The sequence below is a fragment of the Crocodylus siamensis genome, chromosome 11 (assembly GCF_052110815.1).
Source record: "Crocodylus siamensis isolate JL-2025a chromosome 11, ASM5211081v1, whole genome shotgun sequence".
NCBI lineage: Eukaryota > Metazoa > Chordata > Crocodylia > Crocodylidae > Crocodylus > Crocodylus siamensis.
In genome coordinates, this window is record NC_143405.1 from 40,554,084 (window position 1) to 40,575,788 (window position 21,705).

At 40.2% G+C, this 21,705-nt stretch overlaps 1 protein-coding gene across 9 annotated transcripts in view; it reads right to left on the bottom strand.

The window, feature by feature from the left end:
* The window catches only part of WNK2 (WNK lysine deficient protein kinase 2), a 210,457-nt gene that overhangs the window by 24,140 nt on the left and 164,612 nt on the right, over positions 1–21,705 (bottom strand). For 6 of the 9 annotated variants that reach the window (XM_090021088.1, XM_090021087.1, XM_090021084.1 and 3 more), the window contains 7 exons: positions 20,384–20,442; positions 19,648–20,306; positions 18,531–18,745; positions 13,734–13,949; positions 12,745–12,843; positions 8,116–8,160; positions 6,306–6,565 (listed from right to left, as the gene is read on the bottom strand). In XM_090021088.1, the coding sequence (XP_089877214.1) occupies positions 6,306–6,565; positions 8,116–8,160; positions 12,745–12,843; positions 13,734–13,949; positions 18,531–18,745; positions 19,648–20,306; positions 20,384–20,442 (1,553 nt within the window). Of the gene's footprint in view, positions 1–2,050; positions 2,417–6,305; positions 6,566–8,115; positions 8,161–12,744; positions 12,844–13,733; positions 13,950–18,530; positions 18,746–19,647; positions 20,307–20,383; positions 20,443–21,705 lie in introns of all 9 variants that reach the window. The other 3 variants (XR_016438417.1, XM_090021085.1, XM_090021086.1) reach the window with 3 other exon arrangements.

The window sequence follows — 21,705 nt, forward strand, 5'->3', positions numbered from 1 at the left end:
TTGCTGGTTTGCCATGGTACAGATCCCAGTGCAGCCAGGTGGAAAGGCATGTCTCCTGAAGAGCCAGACTGGAAAGCAGCTGTGGCTGCAGCATGCACCCTTCATACAGCCAGCCCCACATCTTCCTCCTAGAAACAGAGTGCACTAGGCAGTGGGACTATCCTGTGCTCCTCTGTTTCTGGGAGGAACATGCAGCATGGGTACCAGGAAGGGCTGTGGCAAGGACACGCATTTCAGCCAGAGCCCCTCACACTGCCTGGCTAGAGGAACCAAATGTATGGACATTCAGGGCAGTATAACCACCCTCCTTCCTCCTCTCCCTCCCCAGAGGGCACAGGGGAGTTTTGCTGCCCGGGTCATGAAATTCCTTATTTATGCTCCTGCTCTTGCCTGCTTTAGGTTTAGCAGATATCCCTAACAGGCAGGAGCATGAGGTAACACCCTTGTTGAGAAGCAGAGGAGAGCTGAGCAGTGCAACAGCAGCTCTCATTCAGAGATGCTGACAAACTCAAAAAAATTGTGGAGGGGTGACCTGACTTTTAAAAAAGTTGAGAACCACTGCCTTAGAAGTTTATTTTATGCTAGAGTCCAAAGGGATCATTTAGTCTGATCTCCTGTACATCACAGGTCATAGAATTTCATCCAGTTACCATTGCTGGGTCCAATCTCTTATTTTTCTAGAGCAAGTATCCACTTATGAAAAGGTGGAGGCACAAACACCAACAATGCCTGACCCCCAATGCTATTTGCCTCCTGACAACCTCCCCATCAAAACCACATCTACAGCCATGTTTTTGGCAAATATGACTGGAATTGTTTCACAGCTCTGAGTGGCAGTCCCAGGCTTTGAGCCACCTTTGTATCCCAGAGAATTCTATGCAGCTATTAATATGAGCATAGCCAATGTCAATCAATGCAATCAAAAGATGCTTTAGTTCAGTGGGGGCCAAACTTTTTGGCAGGCATATCACAAATTAGCCGTATGTACCATTTGGAACAGCTCTTTATTACATACAGAACTTGTATACAGTCATTTACGGTAAGAAGTTTTGTTGCTGTCCTTGCAGGGGTCTTGTAGCTGAATGCCCCTGTTCCCTGACCCAGAAGTTCCTGCTGACTGCACCCGAAGTCTCATGGGATAACATTTCCTGGACACTGTGTGTCCAGGAAGAGAACTATTACAAACTCAAACTAACATATCTCAATTAATCTCTGGCTGTTTCAGCAATCTTTCAGCTCTACTGTATTGGAGCCCCACTTTGTCTATGTTCTTATCTGCCCAGAATTACTGTGCAGTCACATGCAGCTCCTGGAGCTCCTAACACCTAGACTATCTGCACATTAACACCTAAAATCAGTTTTAAACACTCGTTATACAGTTCAAAGTTATGCCACTCCAGGAAAGGATTCTCTCTGATGTGCGTTATATAGCTCATGTTATGTTAAGGTGTAGCCACTCTAGACTACATCTTTGCCTTCCCTGCTCTCCCTCCCCAATACCACATATCCCTGGTCCCTGGTCCCTGGCCCCGCCCCCGCCACTTGTAGCTGCCTGTGCTGTCTGCCCTGGGTGAGCAGGCAGGTAAGAGCTAACTTGCCTGCCCAGACACTGCCACCTTTGCTACTGCTCTCTGGTTTGGCTCAGCCCAGTGAAGAGCAGGACCCCAGTAGGAGCAGCTATGGCCAGGGCAGGCAGGTTACCCCTTCCTTGTCTGATCCCCTGGGACAGAAACCATGGACAGCTACAAGTAAGTGGGAGGGACCCCAAGGGGCAGGAGGGAAACTGGGAACAGCTGGGGAGAGGAGGGGTTCTTACCTTTCAGTCCTGAAGGCTCTTGCTGGCCTTAACATACAACTGCTCCTTGAGCTAGCACTAACACCCAGCAACAGTTGTGCAGCTCAGAGTAACATGTAACAAGGCCCTCAGTCTCCTTGTAAATTAGTTTCAAGTGGTGTCTGTTTCTATATCACTCATATCATCCACATTGTTTGGTATTCTCAGAAGATGTTTTGGATTCCTTCTTAACATCTATCCTTCATCTGTGCTTACCAAATATGAGTGAGGTGGTGACTTTGATTACTGTAGCTTTAACTGGTCAGTGTCCCTTCTGCCAAATTCACACAGAATCTTTGTGGGTTTTTTTTTCTTTTAGCTGTGGAAGTAGCTTTGTAATCCTGCATCCGATTATACTTTCCCGGGCTTTTCCAAACTATCAGACTCCTGTGTTACCCTTTTCTTTCCCTGTCAGGGAGTCAAGTTCTTATGTCTGGTGTAGAAGAGACAGGCAGGTGACTTTCCATTGCAATGGCTTAGCTCTGTAGCTGAGTAGTGCCAAGTAGGGATCTTCTCTGTCCTCCTCTGTTCTTTTGAGAAGGTTCTTCAGAATGCATACTCCACATCCTGCCAATCCACTGCCTAAGGTCAGACAATTGAGCATAGTCAAAATTCCCTATTCTTGAACTGTGGTCCATCGTCAGTAATAGCATTCTTGGAATTCTATGGTGTGCAAATAGATTTAATATGCTTGACAACTGTTGCTGTGGTATTTTCAAGCATTACTGCTTCTGGGAAATTAGTATAGTAGTCAGTTAACATATTCCAAAACTGAATTGGTCAATTCTTGCCTTATTTCATGGAACATAAGTTGCGCATGGGGTATCTTTTGTTTTTTGCTGGGCATCCCTGTATATCTGACATGTTTCACACCCTCCTACCTGGAGCTGTCCCTAGGGGTATGTGGGGCCCGGGACATATCAGCCCATGTGGGGCTGGGGCGTGGTAAGCAGCTGGAGAGCAGCCTGGGATGGAGGAGTGGTCAGAGCATGGAGGTGGCAGTACAGGGCAGGGCCCGTACAGCACTGTCCATGGGACCTCCCAAATTGCGGGGCCCAGAGCAATTGCCTCTGATTCACTGCCCGTCCCAGGGAAAGCCTGGCTCTTGCCATGTCTTCAATGGCACTATTCATCCATGGCTAAAAGACAACAACATCTCTGGCTCTTTTTTCGTTTGTTCATTTCCAAATGTCCTTCAGATACTCGCTCCAAAAATTTTCCCCTCATTACTGCAGGAAATCACCAACCCATGTACCTTTCATTATAGCCTTTCACAGATGCTTTAGATTCTTTCACTTTTACGAGTCCCTTGCACCTCTCTATTTCAGTTTCTGTGATTACATTTACTTGTGGCTAGATAACATAAGTGTCATTTGGCTGTACTTTAATTAGCCAATCTTTTGAGCTTTTGGGCTCTTAAATCATGCTTACTTATGCACAGCTTTTTCTCCTTACTAGAGTTCATTTCTGCACTTATTCTATACACGTTCTTACTTTTGCTGCACATTTTAGTGTAATGGTTCAGTTTATTACAGCTTGTACATTTTGCTCAAATGCTAGGACTTTCCTACACTCATGCTGGTTTCCACATCGCTGACACTATGCGTGCCCAGATTAAATTCTGGTGGACTTCTGATAGATCAGTGATGGAACTTCATTTTCTTCCATTTCTCTCTCTAGCCTTTTCCCTTGTGTTTCTGCTTCTTCTGCAGAGTGACATATACATATTGCTTATTTTAATGTCCGGTCCTTTTCTCATAATAATTGCATGTGATCTTTTTCATTACATTATTCCAGGATTATCTGGCCTTTAAATGACAAGGTGTACAAATCTTCTATATTCACAGGACTGACTTTTTAGTTTTACATCTGTGACAAATTCTTCCACTGTTTCTCCTTCCTTTTGTGTTCTCATCTCGAACATCTCTTACAAGTAATATTTTTTCTAGGATCATAATGATCGACAAAAATTTTAATCATTTCTGCAAGGCTTTTACTTAAACTCTGTAGCAAATATGAGCGAGGTGGTGTTACCTCTTTCACTGGGTCTTCCAGCATGCTGGGTCTTCTGCTTCTGGAGACTTGTAATCGGGAACAACTCTTATATACAGAACTTGTATACAGCTATTTACCAGTAAAAGATAATGGTTTTGTTGCTGTTATTGCAAGGGTCTTTTAGCAGACTGTCCCTGTTCCCTAATCCAGAAGTTCCTACTGAGAATTCTCACCCAGAGTCTCATGAGATTACATGAGGACTTACTCTGTATCACATGCTGCCCTCTGAGTGTCAAATCTGCCTCTGTGCTCTCTGCTTCCTATCCTGTGCTCCCTGCCTGATCTGCCACTGGGCTGCTTGTCCCCTCCCCAATCTGTTGCATGTCACACAGACCACGGGGGCTGCCTGTGGCACCATGCTGCAGATTAGCCACACTACTCTAGCTTAAGGCAGTCTGGAGAAGACTGCCTGTGATCTACTCTGCTTTCTGCTATGGGAACTTGCCACCTGACCCGACCCTGCTCCCAGCATACCCACACTGCGGGGTACATCTATTCAGCACAGCAACTGCCCTGGGGGATTCTCCTTGGTATAATGTATGGCTTTTGTAGCTTCTGTAGATCAGCATCATGAGAGGTGGGGTAGTGGAGGGATACTTCCCCGTGTTTAATTTAAGCTTGCCTTCTGCCCCCCCACACACTTTTTTCCTTCCTTTTTTAGTAATTTCTTCTAAGACTTTCTCTCTGTGTTACTTCCTTAGATAACAATCCCTTTTCAGAAAGGAACAGACACCAAGACATGTTTTATCTAGAATACTGCTGCTCTCTCCAAGCTATGTGCCATCACTAGGATGGCATATGGAACCTTGGTGTTGTGCTCTGCTCAAAACCAGCACAGGGGAAAATTAAAGAAAATTCCTTGCCTGATATTACAAAGCATAAGACAAAGTAAAATAGTTACCCAGATTCCAGCTGAGTTAAATATAATAAACACAACTCCACTAACATCTCTTACTTCTACTGAAAATCTCAGCAAAGAGGCTTTCTAATTGCAAGTCCTCTTTCCTCATTAACATCTCAACTGAAAGATAGACTGTCAGCATCTTTGTATCTTCCAAATCACTTCCTAAAGAGCACTTTGGAATCTCCCATCTTAAAGCTGACCAAAATAGTAAGCCACCTTAGTCTGTGATGACTAAGCAGACGCAGCATAATTGCCAAACAATCTCTTTTACAGTGTTCACATCATCACTATAGAGGGGAATTATTACAAACAATTTTGTTAAACTAGAGCCACTGAATAGAAAAGTTATTTTTTTAAATAGCTTAGACGTATATATACTTTCCTCCTTAAATTACTTTTCAAGCTATAGTATTACACATTTCCATTTTTTTCCATGTAACCAAGCCAGTGCAATTCTTGGACATGGGGTTGTACAGTTCCTACCATAATAGGATATCAATTTATGGGGCCTCAGGACACTGCAACACATAATTTTCAAGACACAGACACAGGCATTCTTTGCCCCCTTGTCTAGTTATAACTGCTAGAAGACGTGCCTATACAATTTCCACAGTTCTTTTTCCCTTTTCTTCACTGCTCTAGATTTTTTCCCCCTCCTAGATTCAATTTTCAGCCTTAATAGCAAGACAAAGCAAAAATAACTGGTCCATGAAATGACAAAACAGCATAGGCCAGAAAGAATTGTGAACCAGGCATAAGGTGTTTCTGTGTTTATGCATTTCCTAAAATGTTTATGCCTACAACGATTTAGCTCAAGATCTTTTCTCAAGACCTCCACTCAGTCATGAAAACTAGTGCTGTGTCCACACACAGATGGAGGCAGATGTGTGTCAGGATAGCTCCTGCCACAGGGAGTAAATATGGACTAATGGGAAGGAGAGACTAGTGTTTCTATTCCCCTAATTTATCTTGGGTCACCTCGGTGACATTGAGAACATAGTTCTGCAGAGCAGGTAGGTCTCAAAAGGTTCATGTGACTGCTACTGCACAGCTCAACCATAAAGGGGAACAAGAGCTCCAGCTGTTGCCCTTCTCATTTTTAAGGCAGGAGTATACACACAGTCTGTACCAGAATGAAGGCCCACAGTATGCTGCCACTAGCCTGTCAGTCACTCTATCTAAGGAAAAATTAATAGTAAACACTGAAAAGGAGACACAGAACTCCTGCAGGAATAAAAACTCAAGTCAAGCAATATGTTGATTACCAGACAGTATGTTGCTATATCTCTGAACAACTGATTAGCCGTTCTTGTTTAAAAACACGAATAATACATATTTTGGTCTCTAAAACTGCCAAGGTTAATTCCAAAAGAAAAAAAAATCTATGTATTTAGTGAAGTGACAAAAACATTTAACTGGAGTGTTTTAGTTTTTGTTCTCCTCCAAATATGAGCTCTGCAATGGATTTCAGACACAAAGCAAAATGTATGTTCTTCAAGGACTGCCACTTACGCCACATGTCTCATTCTGGATCTGCATGGGATTAGCCTTTGGCTCCATGTCTTGCCTTTTTTGGTTCTGCTTCAGTTGATTCAAAGAAGGTTTTGTCTGTGCAACTCCAACAGTCTTGCTTGTCCACTGATCCACCAGCTTGTGAAGATCATCTGTGAAAGTTCCTTTCTTGTTATTACTGTTATTAGCTTGCACCTGGACCTGCAGAGTTGACTGTGGTAGGGGCTCAGGACACGTTACAAGACTATTTGTAGAGGATCCTAGAAAACCACACACAAAAAAGTGTCAACTGTGTCCTCACAAGTACACCATTTTGCTGCTTGATAAGTATTTATAATCTCCAATTCAAATATTGGGTCTTTTTTTCCCTTTATCCTCAGTCCTTTCTTTACATTTTTGCTTTAAGAAGTGGTCCAAATACAATTATGTGATTATAGGGTCCATTTACACTTATGTGATGGGTATATGCTCCAAGAATTTGCTATCATAAGTTTATGGAGCTTTTTTCTACATGAACTCATTTACTAGCAGGGAGAGAAGGGATCACCCACTGAGAGCAATGCTAATGAAATATAGTTTAAAAAAGTATTTTTTAGATAAATCACCAGAACTGCAGTTTCTCATTTTTTGAGAGTGATACCTTCATTAGATCACATTAGCTGCACTTCTGTATAGTCTGATTTCAAATGACAATGAAAAATAAGCTCAGAGAACATAATGCAGGTTTCAAGTTGTTTAAAGATACTGCTCAGTTAGTAATGCTTCCAAGGCTACAGAAACTTAAGAGTCTTTGTCTGAGACTACTGAGGGTTCTTACTTTGGCATCTTTTATTTTTAAAATATGCACCTCAGCAGAGCAAATGCATAGGAAAAGGATAGCAAAAAAGGACACAACTGAGCTGTCAGTCTCTAATATATAGATGTGCATACAGCATCAGCACATGTGTTATCAATGAAATGGAGAATTTGATTATATAGTTAAAATATATATAACAGCAAAAACCATATGATGTATGCATGTGCTGAAGTTTTACTTCATAGCAATTTATTATATTAAATTTAGCACTGAACAGCAAGCAAAGTTCAGTATCAATGGAAAACATTAAGAAAGTAATTGTTTAAAGATGCATTAAAAACCCCAAATACATTAAATTAAGCAAGGACCAGCTCTTCAAACAAAAAGTTCAGAGAATTGGAGTGAAATTATTCTCTTCACAAACACCAAAAGAAAGTATTTTTTTTCCCCACTAACATGAATTTTCCAGCCAACAAAGTGCATTGCGAGTAAACCTACTAATATTTCTTTAGTCATATAAAATACCTACATCCACTTTTAAATGATCATGCATTCAACCTGCAGTATGGCATATATATAATTCCTGCCCACATTCTTTTAGGAAAGGGACCTGTGATAAAAATACATATTTTGATGATAAAGCTCTTTAATAAATGTTCTACTCAAGCATCCCAAAAGGAATGAGACTGCTTTTAAGCTATAAATTCAGCCAGCAGCAAAACAGCAGTTTTAGACTAGACACAAACACTCTTATCTGGTTCTCGTTCAGCACAAATATAGAAAAATCACAATTCTCTTGAAGCATGCATCCTTTCCAAAGCATCACAGGACATGCACTGTTATGAAAAAGACACCTGCTTACAAGTCATACATGGTCTAATTTGATGTTAGCATTAAGTGCAACAGCTGCTATTTAGTCAACTAGATTTTAGCCAGAAGTTCAAAAGAAAAGAAAAGAAAAGAAATCCATTTCATTTCATGCTAAATACGGAGAAACAAAAACGGGATAGTTACTACTACTGTGATCTTTGCCTAGACATAGTCGTTTCAGGGTGGACCCTACAAGGTAAAACGATACAAGACACACAGAGTTAGGCAAAACTAAACACAACTGGTTGGATGGACAAGCTTCTGTACTTTTAAGCAATCAAAAAGTAGTCATTATGCAAAGAGGAGCAGACAGAAAGTCAGCAGTTCAGGTGAGAAAAAGGGAGTCTAAATAACTGGGCAGCCTAAACCTATATTAATGTGCAGCCATACAAAACCTTTAAAGAGTATAATAGTGTGCCAAGAACAAGAGTCTGTAACTTGAAGATGCATTTTTAAATGACCTTGGCTTCCAAATAGGGAGCCTTGATTCCTACTCTATTTGTGCAGGAAATGATGTTAATTCAGTTTGCAATAGGATGCCAAAAATGCTTTCAGGAACAGGCAAAGCTAGTCTGGCTGCAAAGACAAACTGTAAAACAACCCCAAAAGTCTTGTTTTACAAGTCCAAAAAGATACATTGTTCTGCAGGTCTGAGGCCAATTTTAAAGTCAGTTTTGTAGTAGGATTTGTGTCTGAACGTGGAATTCTCAACTAAAAACATCACGAACTGGCTTCCCTTTCATATCTTTTTAAAAATACACAGTAGCAGATTTCATTTAATTTTATGTATTTTTCAGTGTTGCCATGTTACAGTCTACGTTTTATGTATTCAGCTGACTACACAGAATTATAATACTAAACGTGTACAGATAGCCCTACAGGAATGTCAGTTATTGCCAGACATGAGCATCATTTCCTATGTCAATGTCAAATTTCCTGAAAGATATTTTGGACTTTGTTAAGAATAATCTCATTATGATAGCAAGGAGATGACCAGCTGGTGTGGGGTATGTAAAAATCTATTATACACAAGTACAAATGAGCAAAATTAGAGGGCAGGGCAGGGCAGGGCAGAAACCCAGATACATACATAGTATGTGTGCTTTTCCTGCCTACTAGCATGGTATCAACACACAGAGCTATTGCAGAAGAGGTCCAGGTTTAAGCTAAATTCCAAGTTAACTCCAAATCAGTCTTTGAAGCAGATACAAAAGAGAATTCAGAGTTTGAGAAAGAGGAGAAAAGAGAAAGAAAAATGTTTGTGCTTTGATATGGGTGACATGAAGAAGAGAAAGGGAATCTTTAAAAAGAGATAATTTTCATTTCATCTAAGCACAGTTGAGTAATGCTGTTTAATTAGTGAGCAAATCAGGAGAACGAGTGAGGTACTGTCAAAGTTGAGTTGTATATGCAGGCAAAGCTGGTATTTCAGTACTCAACTCTTAAATCTTAAAAATAGGTCACATATGCACATCACTGAAATAGAAGTTGGGTTATTTTTTTAAACCCCCTTTTTTTGCTCTCAAAGACTTCAGACATGTTTTACCTCATGCATCCCACCCCACAGTGAGCCAGAAGCTCGCCTCACGTAGGTGCCCTACTGGTATCAAAATTAGGCTGTCATTTTGTTGAATGTCTGGCAGCACTCTGTGTAAAGCAGATGGAAGTATTTTAATCCATTTGCGCTGCTGCCTTGAAAAAATAAAAGCCAGCAGTGAACTGCTACATGTGCTCAGATGCTGCAAATAATGGTGATAACAACAACGATAGCCCAAAGATGTAAGCTTACGTACAACTTGTGGGTCAGGTCAGCTCTAGAGCCCCTGATACTATCAGGGATTCCCACATGAGACAGTTCAGGAAATTCAGTGCCATTACTCCCATGTGCCAAGTTACTCACCTGCCTAAGGGTCTAAAAGACAAGGTCCTATTTAAACAAGACTATTAAGAAAAGTAAACCATCAAATTTAGGTCCTAGGTCCCTGCCCCTCATGACACTTTCTCCCAAACACATCACTTGGAAGACACTTGAATGGAATACCCAAATAGAAAATTAATAGTCAGTCTCTCTCTCTCCCCCCCGCCCCTTTTTTTTTTTAAAAAAGCTTTAAAGTAATCTCTATAGCTGGTTAAATCAAATTTAGTTGACCTCACATGAAATGCCCTATTTTATTTTGGTTTCTAAATAGAGACCCTTTATGTCTTGACTTTGAAACTGCTGAGTTACTAGAACTGCTGTTGGTCTCAACTGATGTTAGGGATTCCCAACATTTCTGAAAATCCAGCCCGTTTTCTCAAAATGGAATCCTAGCTTAAGGTAGCTTTGCTTTAGAATGAATGGTAGAGATTCACAACCAAGAGTTGCATAAAGCTGTTTCCACTCAACGAGCCAAGTTCTAATCTCATATGTACAGCATTTACTCCAAGTATCTCAATACCAGCAGCCGAAGTGCGTACCTATAGTACATTTAGGATCTGGCCCAAACCTTCATAATCTAGTTGTCCACTAGACCAACACTCTAAATTTAAAGGCCTGACTATATTTTTAACCCAAGAATAAACTGTTTCCTTGAGAATGAGTCCTCCAAATGCAGCCTGGAACCTGCTGAATCCTCAGGTCCTTAAAATGGTCACAGAATAGAGACAAGCTGGTGCTCCTCGTTTCCATTAGATGAAGCCACTAGACACATCTGGGATAAAGCACACAGCAACCCCAGCTCCTGGTGGCCTTGGGGACAGTTGAGGGATTAGACACAAGTTGATCTCCCACATTACAATATGATTTTCTGATACTGACCTGCCAGAGTCACCAGAAAGAGTAGTTAAAGGGGAAAAAACCCCTAACAAGCTGTTAAAAAGCAGCATAAAGTTTTGACAGCTCAACTTTTAAAAATAAATCATCATTTTCACAGCTGGAGTGATTTTGGATGGACATGTTTGTGCTAAGCCTACCCAAATCCTAGTAGGACTCAGAGATGGAGGTATGCAAACCCTGTCTCAAAACTTTCCTCAAAAGAAACAAAGAAGGAAGTCCATTGACTGAGACATAGATCACCCAAGCAATGAATTGTGCCAAGTTATTTAGGCATTTGGAAGCTTCAAATAGTTAAGTTGTTGCGTCTTCTATCAATTTAAGCCATTACTGCCATTGATCCAAACCATTTTTTTTATTTTGCATTAAAGACAACATTCTCCCCATTATGTCAGCCAAATGAATAGCAAATTTGTGATAAATTAATTATTTGCACAGATAAGGGCACAGCCATTAACCACCTCTGGTTTTTAATAGAAGTCTGTGCATGCAGCTTGTTTTGAAACCTTCCAGCAATAATTGGCTTGATGTGCAGAGAGGTAATGTCACTTCTCACCTATGTAGATGATGGGAGTTTTGAGGATCTTAAAAAAATATTCTGTTTCTTTTAAAATTACTATTTAGAACAGAACTGGAAGAATGCATTAGAGTGGTCTTGTGCCTTTGATCTGTACCACCTGGATAAGGATGAGTAATGTGTAATCCCAATGGGGAAGTCAGATATCAATGCAAATGGACAGATAGGTAACTGAATATTTCCTCAACAACATTAGGCTTGTTAACATAATATGTAAGTGGCCTATAGTACCTGATCAGTACAACATATCTTTATTGTACAAGCAAAATCCGTTTGCCTAAAAAAAAGCAGCATATCTATTTAGAGAATAAATTTTAAAATTCAAACATTTTAGCTATGAGGTTTGATTGAACTGCCAATTACTGCAGCGATCATACAGATAAAATACAAGTGTTTTATTCCAGCAGGTGCACAGTTATTTGAAATAACTTATTGGATCCTGACAATCCATTTGAAAGTATAATAAGAAAATCTGATAAAGCTTTTTTCTTTTTCTTTTTTTTTTAAAACTTATTTATGCTTTGATGAACTGCTAATTGACTTCATCTCTGAGGTCACATGAGGTCATAAGAAAATAAAAACTGAGTAAAAGTGCTTCAGCCAGGGTAATTTATATGAAAAGGTAAGTGGCACTCTTCTCTGAGTAACCAGATATTCACACCACAACTGAGCATGTCAAAAAGAGCCTACTTTACACTAATTCACTCTAATTACCATGAAAAAAACCACTTTGAAAGCAGACTTTAAAAGACCTAGCTGGAGCACAGTCATCTCAGCAATTTCTACATGCAAGGGGCAGGAAAAAACAAAAACAAAAATAAAAAGAGTGGATATAAACAGTACTGTATATTGTTTTAATACAGCCCTTGTATGGAAGTTATACCCTTCAGTGACCTTCTAGTATTGTATCAGCTTGCTACATGCATATCTTCATAGTCCAAACATGTGTGAAAGAGACCATTCATCTACAGAAGGTTGGATTTCTTTTTGTTGTCGCTGGAACTGGGACAGCAGACATGTATATTTGCCACATTGCAAATAAAAAAAAAGTTACTTCAACATAAATCACAAAGCACAAAAGCTTGATAAAGTCTAGGGCAAAATTTATCATAAGGCTATATAATAAATGATGAGATCTTCCACACATGCTTTTGGTACCCAGGCATGAGCCAAAAGCAGTGCAAAAAAGCTTCCGTATGGAAAATGAAAATAAATTAGGAGTGTCAATGATGATTATTTAAAGGAAAGAAAGAAAAAGAAAGAAGAGATGGACCAGAAGGAAAGGCATCCTGCCAAACATAATAGAGATATAAAAGATGAGACTGGGAAAAGGGGGACAAAAGAAAGATGAACTGTGATAAAATACAAAAGAACAAATACAAACAGATGGACAAAGACACAGGTCCACTGAGGAATCTGGTACGAGGTTTGCTACTAGATTTATAGGTCACTCTCTCAGACGTTTGGTGGAAAACCGTCCAGCCTGCAAATGAATATAAAGGGAAGAAAACAAAGACACTTATAAAGTACAAGTAGCTGTGATCAGATGTCCTATACCATCAGTCAAATCAACTTTGTTAGCTAATCATCCACATCTCCACTTTAGACTTGCCAAGGAGGATAAGTGAATTGACCATACGGGACAAAAGAATGCAGTAACAGCAAAAGAGAATAGATTTTCTGTAGATTAGTTTGGCAGGAGGTGCAAGGATGAACAAGGTATTTTAACCATCACTGTAACTTTCAGCATATATGGAATAAAGATCAGTTAAAGTCTAGGGAGCCATGCACTACCACAGAGCTATCAACATTCAGGATGGATGACAGCCTTTACTGCTCTATATATTTTAGTCATGATTCCAAAATCATGCAAAAACCTAACCCCCTAAAGCTGGAAATATGACATCTTGCTCAGTTAAAGTGCAAGAGAAAAACAGAACAATTATGGGGAATTTTGCGTCTACCATTACCAAGGGAACAAGAGAAAGAAATATGAAGTAAGGGAACCAGTTAGCCATTTTGTCCCACTACATAATTTTTATCCAATGGCAATATGACAAATTTCACAGGAGGTTAAACCAGCGGAAGCCATTGGTTTAGGACAAAAGGTGTTGCTGGACTTTAGTCAACCATACACAGTTCATCTACAGGGCTTATTCATTTCATATTCTGGAAGTAGTTCTTTTTATTTTTGTTTCTCTATAGACTTGCTTTTCTATCTTCCTTTTTAATGGAGAGCTAGTAACTTGGGTTTAAGGGCCAATTCTTCCATTGCTAGTAGTGGAGCCCCTCCTAAATGTTTAAGCCTGAAGTCTACATGCTAGTATGGGCATGTGCTGGAAGACATGCTGAATGGTAGGTATGAAGAATTACCTTGGCCAGAATTTCCATGGATGCCACCTCCTTCAGAGGCTAGGCCAGAGCAGATGTCAGAAGACAGTGAGGCTTTAACAGAGCATGGCTGTTGTGTCTGAACAGACTTCCCAAATGTTGCTGATGCAGAAGTTACTGTTGCTGTTGCTGCAGGAGAGCCAGAATGAGTTTTTGTTGTTTCTTTGGGGAGAGACTCGTTGCACTCTGACAAATTACCTAGGAAAAAATTCCCAAAACCACAGAATTTCAAAACCACCATAAGGAAATCACTGCAGAGAAATCAATGTAGGCTTAATTACTAATTTACCACCGAAAGGAATAGAGACTTAAAGTGCTAAAGCACTGTATGAACTTAGCATTTATAAGGGTAAAGCAAGGATTTCTTAGGATGATATTTTTTATTGAACCAACTATGTAGTTGGGATAAAGTCAGACAAGTTTTTGATTGCAAGACATTCTTTGTACAAACGTCTTGCATTCACAAGCTTGTCTAACTCTATCCCAAGTATATAGCTGGTCCAATAAAAAAAAAAAATATCACCTTAAGAAATCTTTTCCTCTTGCATTTCTGGACCATCACCACATTCCACTTGCACTAGCACTTATAAAAGGGGAAAAAACTCTGCATTTAAAAATATTTTACCTACACCATCAGTTTCTTATTTGTAGGATGAAAAATCAGTTCACAACTGTTAATTAAATTTTCTTAGCTTTACCAAATCAGAGAGACCCAAGTATAAAGAGCAGAAATATTAAAAAAAGAGAGAGATTTGTACAAGTGCCTAAATAGGAGTGCAAGTTGGAGCAGTGTAAGTGAGGCTATGCACTTCTAGAATGTGAAATGGACTGGCAATATAGAAGCAAAGGGAGAGAGAAAAAGGTGGTCACCAAACTAAGTTTGAAAGAGGGAGTGAAATCAGGTGGAGAATTTGTAAAAGAAATTTTGAAATTCTATTAGAATATGGAATGGAAGCTAGCAAAGATGACCAAGGATGGGAATTATATAAATCAGAGTACATCAGCAGTAATAATAGAGACAGCCTGAAGGATATAGCAAGGCTAAGGAGGAAGAATTTTAGTAGTCAAAAGGAAAAGTGATTAAGGGGTGAATGGGCTTGTTACAAAGAACTGCCCTTGAAAGCCACCTGGAGTCTGCAGCCGGTATAAACATTAGGGCTGTGCGAAGCTTTGGCCACTGACTTGATTTGGAGATTTAGCTTGATTTGGCAGCCAAATCAGGAGCCCCATTAATCTCTCCAAATTGAACCAGAAGCCTCCGAATCAATTTGGAGAAATATGATTTGGCCATAGACACAGCTTATGTTTTTTCTACATACCTCAAAGTGCCAGGGGTGGCTTGGGAGCACTGAGATGGTAGTGCAGATGGAGTGTCCCATGGGAGCACAGGGGGTCCCCCACATGCTCAGTGTTGGACCCGGAAGTGGACCAGAAGTACTTCCGGTCCACTTCCGGGTGGCCCGCAGAGCGTGCAGGGGACATCCCCACCCCAGTGATTGGTGCCTCTTAAGTATGGGCGGCATCCAGGGTCCCTCCATAGCGGACTGCCAAGCCAGGGAGGCCTGGGGAGGTCCCCCATGCACTCAGCAGCTGACCCAGAAGTGGATCAGATGTACTTCCGGTCCACCGCTGAATGTGTGGGGGGGGGGGAGACCCCCCGCCCCATGCTCTTGTGGGATGCTCCATCTGCCCCAGCACCTCGGCATTCATGAGCTGCGTCTGATACCTCAAGGTACACAGTAAAAAAAAAAACAAAACCCAACATATAAAGCTGTCTATGGCTGACTTGCTGATTCTCAGAATTGAATCCTCTGATTCAGCTTTGGCCGAATCGAATCAGAAGCAATCCAAATCAGCGTATCAAGTTACTGTCCCCTAATCATGCTGAACCCGAATCAGATACTGCCCGCTTTGCACACCCCTAATAAACATGGGTACAAGAACCATCTTGTAGTGGGAGTAGGTCACCCTGAGCACCACTCCAGTCCTCCAATGTCTGGAATGGCTCCTCATAGCCTTCCAGGTGCAATTAAAGGTGCTGATTTTGACTTGTAAAGCCCTAAATAAGGAATCAGCTCCTTTACAACCCATGATGATCTCTATGGTCAGCCTACAAGTACCATCACTATATGTCAAATCCAGCTGGAAAAAGTGTATGGGAGGTAGTTCTTGGTAGTTGTTCCTCGGTCCTGGAACTCCCATTTGAGGCCTGCCAGAGCCTGAGCATGGACATCTCAAAGTGCTGCAAGACCTTCCCATCTTCGGAGGCACATAGCTAACAAAGCTAGCTCAAGATGTTGTTCAGTGGGCCTCTATTATTTTGATCTTTTAGTTACCCTTTTAAGTCAAGTTGTTCTGTTCTCTTACTGTAAACCAGACTCAGCGGTGGTTGGAAAGGACAGCATATTAATTGCATAAATAAAAAAAGGCACTATATAAGGAAAAGTACACAGTGAAGAAGCACCTCACTCCGCCAGGGCTTTAGCTGTAAAAACGTAGAATTCAAGTCAGAATTCTAGGACAGGAGAATGAAGAAACACATTATTTTGAACATTTTGTATTGAAGTGGTCATTCGTACACACTCAAACCGAGGAACCATCTCATTAAGGTTCTATATAGCATGCTTGACTCTAATCTAGACATGCTCAACCTCTAACCCATAGCACTGGGTAATCCAGTCTGAGGGGCTCCCCAAGAGCCAGGCACCAAATCTGGCTTGCAGACAGGCCCCGTGCCACTTACCTGGCCCACAGGGCTGATAAGTTGAGCACCACTGCTCTCACCCATTTATGTAAACCCATGGTGTCCAACCTTTTGCCCCATGGCCAAGATGAATTATTCAGACTGAGTCTACAGGGCAGATACATTCCACGGACTGGACCTGGCACATGCTGGATTGCAGTCCGCCACCCCAGCCCTGTGCATACTGGAATGGGCTCTGCTACCCTGGCCCCAGCCTTTTTCGTGCTAGATTGGGCTCATGCCCTATCCCCAGGCCTGCATGTTCCAGATTAGACCCTGCTGCTCTAGCCCCAAAGATACCAGATTGGGCTCAGCTGCTCCAGCCCTACACATGCCAGTGGGGTCCTGTGTGCAGGGCCATGTCATCTGGCCTGCAGGGTTTAGACATTTAGTGGTGGGTGAGTGGTGGTTGTATTGCCCCAAACCAATACATTTTTGGACCCTGGGGGAACCCCACAGGCCAGATTACAGGACTCTAAGCCAGATATTTAGAAAGTTAAGGGTTGGGGGCTTGAGGTTGAGCACCCTGATATCAATCACAACAAGCAGAGGAATCAGTGACCACAGACAAAGATGTGGGTGTTGTCAACCCAGACGGGAAGAGAAATGCTAGTGCCAATCACAGGACAGCCCACATGCTGAAAAATCTGAGTGTTAAAAGACAAGTCATGCAGAGGAGGTAAGAGGTGAAACATCCACCAGAGAGCAAAGACATGGCTAGAAAGATAACATTTAAAACAGAAGAGATGTTGTCTTTCTTTATATTAAAGGTAATTGCTAAAATGTGTAAACTATGCATAAAAAGTTGTTACTGTTTTAATGTCAGTCTCAACTCCCCCTTACTGTTTTATTGTTGCTGCAGTTTAAGAAAACTGATATAAACCAATTTTTATTTTCATTTTATTTTTACCATTTTAATTTAGATCTTTAAAAAAAGGGTCTATAATTAAAACCAATACAAGGAAATTTAAATAGCTACAACAGTGCTCTAAGTGGAAAGAAAATCTGTTGGATTTGGAATATAGGGCCAATAGAAAAACTAATCTGTCAGCACAACACACACATTAAATAATACTTGCTTGACTTAGTTAAGTCTTGCAGCAGAAAAGTCAGGTATGGGGAGGGTAACTGTCCCTAGAAAAATTGCTATTTCATGACTTTGCCAACCAAATAATGTCAAATACTGTCCATGGTTGGTCAGACAATCCTAACTGTATGTTTGACAACACTAGCAAACATCAGAAAATCTCAACTTCAATCAAAAGTTCAAAATACCAATCACAACCTTACATTTTTCTTTTCATGGGAGGGGAGAAAGGTGCAAATCAAACCAATCATACAGAGCATCTTTTTAAAAAAGCTATTATATCCTGCTGTATAACCCCAAAGGCCAACAGCATGGTGAGACTGAATACCACCGTTAACAAATTACATGTTGGAGAGGGATAGAAAAAGTTTAAAAGATTTCAATTTTATCTCTCATTAAAACTGAATTGTGATGTTATTTTATTTCTACACAATATTGATGGCTTTCGAGGAAGAAATTGTACAGTCCAAATTGTCTGTGTGAGAAATAAGAACCTTTCTAAATCTTAGTCAATTTAGCTTATATCCTGAAGCACAAGGACTTACTTCTCCTCCAAAACTCTGGCTTGCTTGTTTTTAATCCTCATTATTTTAGTATTACTTATTCATATTATCTATATAAATGTCCAGTCCTTTTTAGAATCCTGCTGAGGGAGATTATATCCAAGTAACCACACAGAGCAAGTTTTTTTCCTCTCAACTCATTATTCCTGACTAAATATTACCTTTCAAGTAACCAAGCACTGTAGTTGACCCAAGGAAGGTGTGGGATTACTAATGGAAAGCTTAAGAAAGTGGTCTACAATGTGAGAATTTGTGTCATTGTAATAAAGCCATATAATCCTTTGTTGCTTTCAGCCTGCATTCAGCATAATTACGTGGTGAGCTAGCAACAGAAAGCAAAGGGGAAAAATAAAACATACTACTTCTATTTAAGTAGTTGTACCTACTTGTATTTGAGGGTTCACTTTTGAGATGCTGAACCAGAGGGTTTAAGAGTTTTCCTCCTTTTAATTTATTTTTACTGGTTCTTCGGCGGCGGCCACTTGGTGGGGCTGAGTGAAGAAACCCCACATTGGGTGGCAAGGGTTTTCCTAGCCGAGCATAGAGAGCCTCTATCTCATTTTTCTGCTGAGTCTGCAGTTCAGCTATTTCTTTCATGTGCCTGGTTTAAAGAAAAAAAGAACATTGTGCAAGCAGTGTGTTTGAGAAAAGTAAACAGAAGATCCCGTAAGTTATACAACAAGCTCACTCATACAAAAGGCTGTACGTTTTATAAAAATCTAGGGGTTTTAAAGTGTGAACACAATAATGCTTTATGCATATACATAAAGTGTCACTGCTCTACCCCCTGTTATTTTACTTTAAAAGTCTAAGGTTATGTAAACAGATTTTCAGAATACAAAATTGACACAATTGGTTTGCAGATGAATCTGGAATGAACACATTAAATGGTATCCAGGATACATTACACCATTCTGTTTGAATGGGCCCAGCTTACTAAACTAACCAGGTCACTCTATATAACTGTCCTACCCTCATCATTATTCCCTAAGATCCAAAAGGAACACAACTGGTTTAAATTCAAGAGCTGTAACCAAATTCAAATATTTTCAGAATTTCTGGCCCTCCAATGAAGTGATGAAAAAAGGCGTAACTGCTTCTCTAATGGGAGACATTCCACAGGAAGGAAAGGAAAAGAAAGTGTTTAACACAAGGTGACCCTAGAACCTGAACTGTCATTTAAAAAAAAATCCTGGAAAATTTGTATCTTCAATATACTTCAACAGAAATATTATATAGAAAAGTGAATATGCAGCAAATTTATGTCTATAAAACCCCTTATATTTAAATTAAGTTTACAGCAAGATGGCAAGCTAGTTGTTCACTGATTTCAGGCTTATCACTTCAAATTTAGCCCCTATCATTAGTCAGGCAGGTGGTGATGGGGAAAGAGGGTGGTCCAGTATGATGTACTAGTCATACAATAGGAACAACTGGTTTAGACTACATGGAGATTCTAAATATACCCAAGAGCTCAGAGCATTGTTTTCTAGTCCAACATACTTCTCTCTCAGACTCTGCAATTCTTTCTTCATATCTGCATCTTCAAATTCTGAGTCATTGTCACTGCTCATATATGATGACTGTGAATGGAAAGTTGTTATATTGATAGTGGGAATTTTTGCTCCCTGACCATTAGGGGATTCCAGGCCTTGTGAAATGGTCTTTCCAGATCTTTGCAGAAAAGCAGTTGCTTTTTTTATTAAGTCACTGGCTGCAGTAGTACTCTGCATAGAGGGCTGAGCAGCAAGAGATTGGTGTTGGAGAGACTCATCACCAGAATCGCTGGAACCACGGTCATAAAAGACATCGACAGAAGAGGCTGTCTGCACTCTTCGTACTGAAGTCTTCAGATCAGGGCTGGAGGGAAGCTCATCCAAATAAACATCTGGTGGTGCAGAGAACCTTAAGCAGTGTGGTGATGTTAAAGTTAATTCATCCTGTGTGCTGATCACAGAAAACCTGCCAATAGTTTTGGCTGGTGTACTATTCTCAGGCACTTCAGTCTGCTTTCCACAAGACCCAGAGTCACTTATCTCCCCATCTACTCTAGGTGCCTGTATTAAATTCTCTGTGGGTGCAGATGGAGTTATGGTCTTTGCCTTCTCATTTGCTTTGGAAGTTTCCATCTGCTCAGCAATATTTGATGATGCAGATGCAGCCTGGGAAAAATGAGAGAGATTAATTTTGAGAATAAGTGTAACAAGCACAAATAACACTCCTTATAGTTTCATATTACCTGAGGAAGACCTTTTGTTGTTGTAGCAGCAGAAGTTGAAGTAACGCTGGCAGCAGAACCTGTTTCATTAATGAGGGGAGAGGGGGAACCAAAATGAGAAAATAAATATACATCTGGAAGATTTTTTGTAATAAAAGTGAACGTTAAATTAGCTCCAAAAGTTTGCACTGGTTCAATACTAAATGCATATAAATACAGAATCTAGGAAATCAGGATGTCAAGGTTTACTTCAACATTTAACAAGCCACAATGGAGGCGATATAAAATATTGATGATTATAAACAAACTTAATCTACTGATCTGGGCAGTCCAGACAATGAGAAGTTTGTGGGATTTAATTATCACACTGGAAAAGTTTTCTGGAAGAAGAAAAAAGAAGAAAAATCTGAGTATTCAATGCTGAGCTCATGCTGTTAAGGTACTCTTGAGAGCTGGGCAAATAGCTGTCCAAACACTTCAGTGAAACAGTATCCATAAAACAAGGTGGCTTTGACCACAAATGGACAATCTTAGTTCACATCTTTTATCTGACAAGTATCTATGGCAATAGCTTCTAAAAAGTCCCTGGATCAAGGTTAAAAACACTATCCTGATGAAAGTGTTAACTGTAAACAAATGTGATGGTAAAGAGGGCAACATTTCTTTGTTCATATACAAATGATAAAAATGCAGCTTCCAAGGTATCTTATTTCTTAAGCTAAACCAAAGAGTGTCAATTGTTTATGAATCTATATTCTTACTATGCATGATTCACAGTGAACATGAGGTGAGAATTTGTCATTTCATGGTTCTGAAATAATGAAGTACATGCATTTATCACACCAAAATTCTTTGGGAACCAAATATGAAAAAAAAAGTATAAAAACTAAAGTGTGACACTGTCTTGAAATTCATACAAAAAACTTAGAGCAGTGTCCTTATACTAGCCTCAGACCAATACAACTGCATTAGTTTAAGTGAATATCTGATGATTTGCATCATCCTAAAAAGTTCTCCTTAAATACATTTCAGACAGAATGTACATCTTCCCGGAAGTAACTGGGGTTTTGAGCTGTAGTCCAGGCAGATCCTGCAGTAGATATGTATGCACAAACACTACAGCTTTTCTGTTTTTGAATAATCCTGTGCCACTTCACGGTCCTGTATTTGGGTATAAAGGACAGGGAAGCTGCCACCCTTACTCAGTGGCTTCACAGTTCAGATTATATGTTGCAGAGGGCTATGAAGGTAAGGACAGAGGGTAGTTTATGTGGATCCCACAACCTGCAACACCCCAGAGAACCACAGCCACTATAAAAGTCACTTTTCTCTCTTCTTTATGT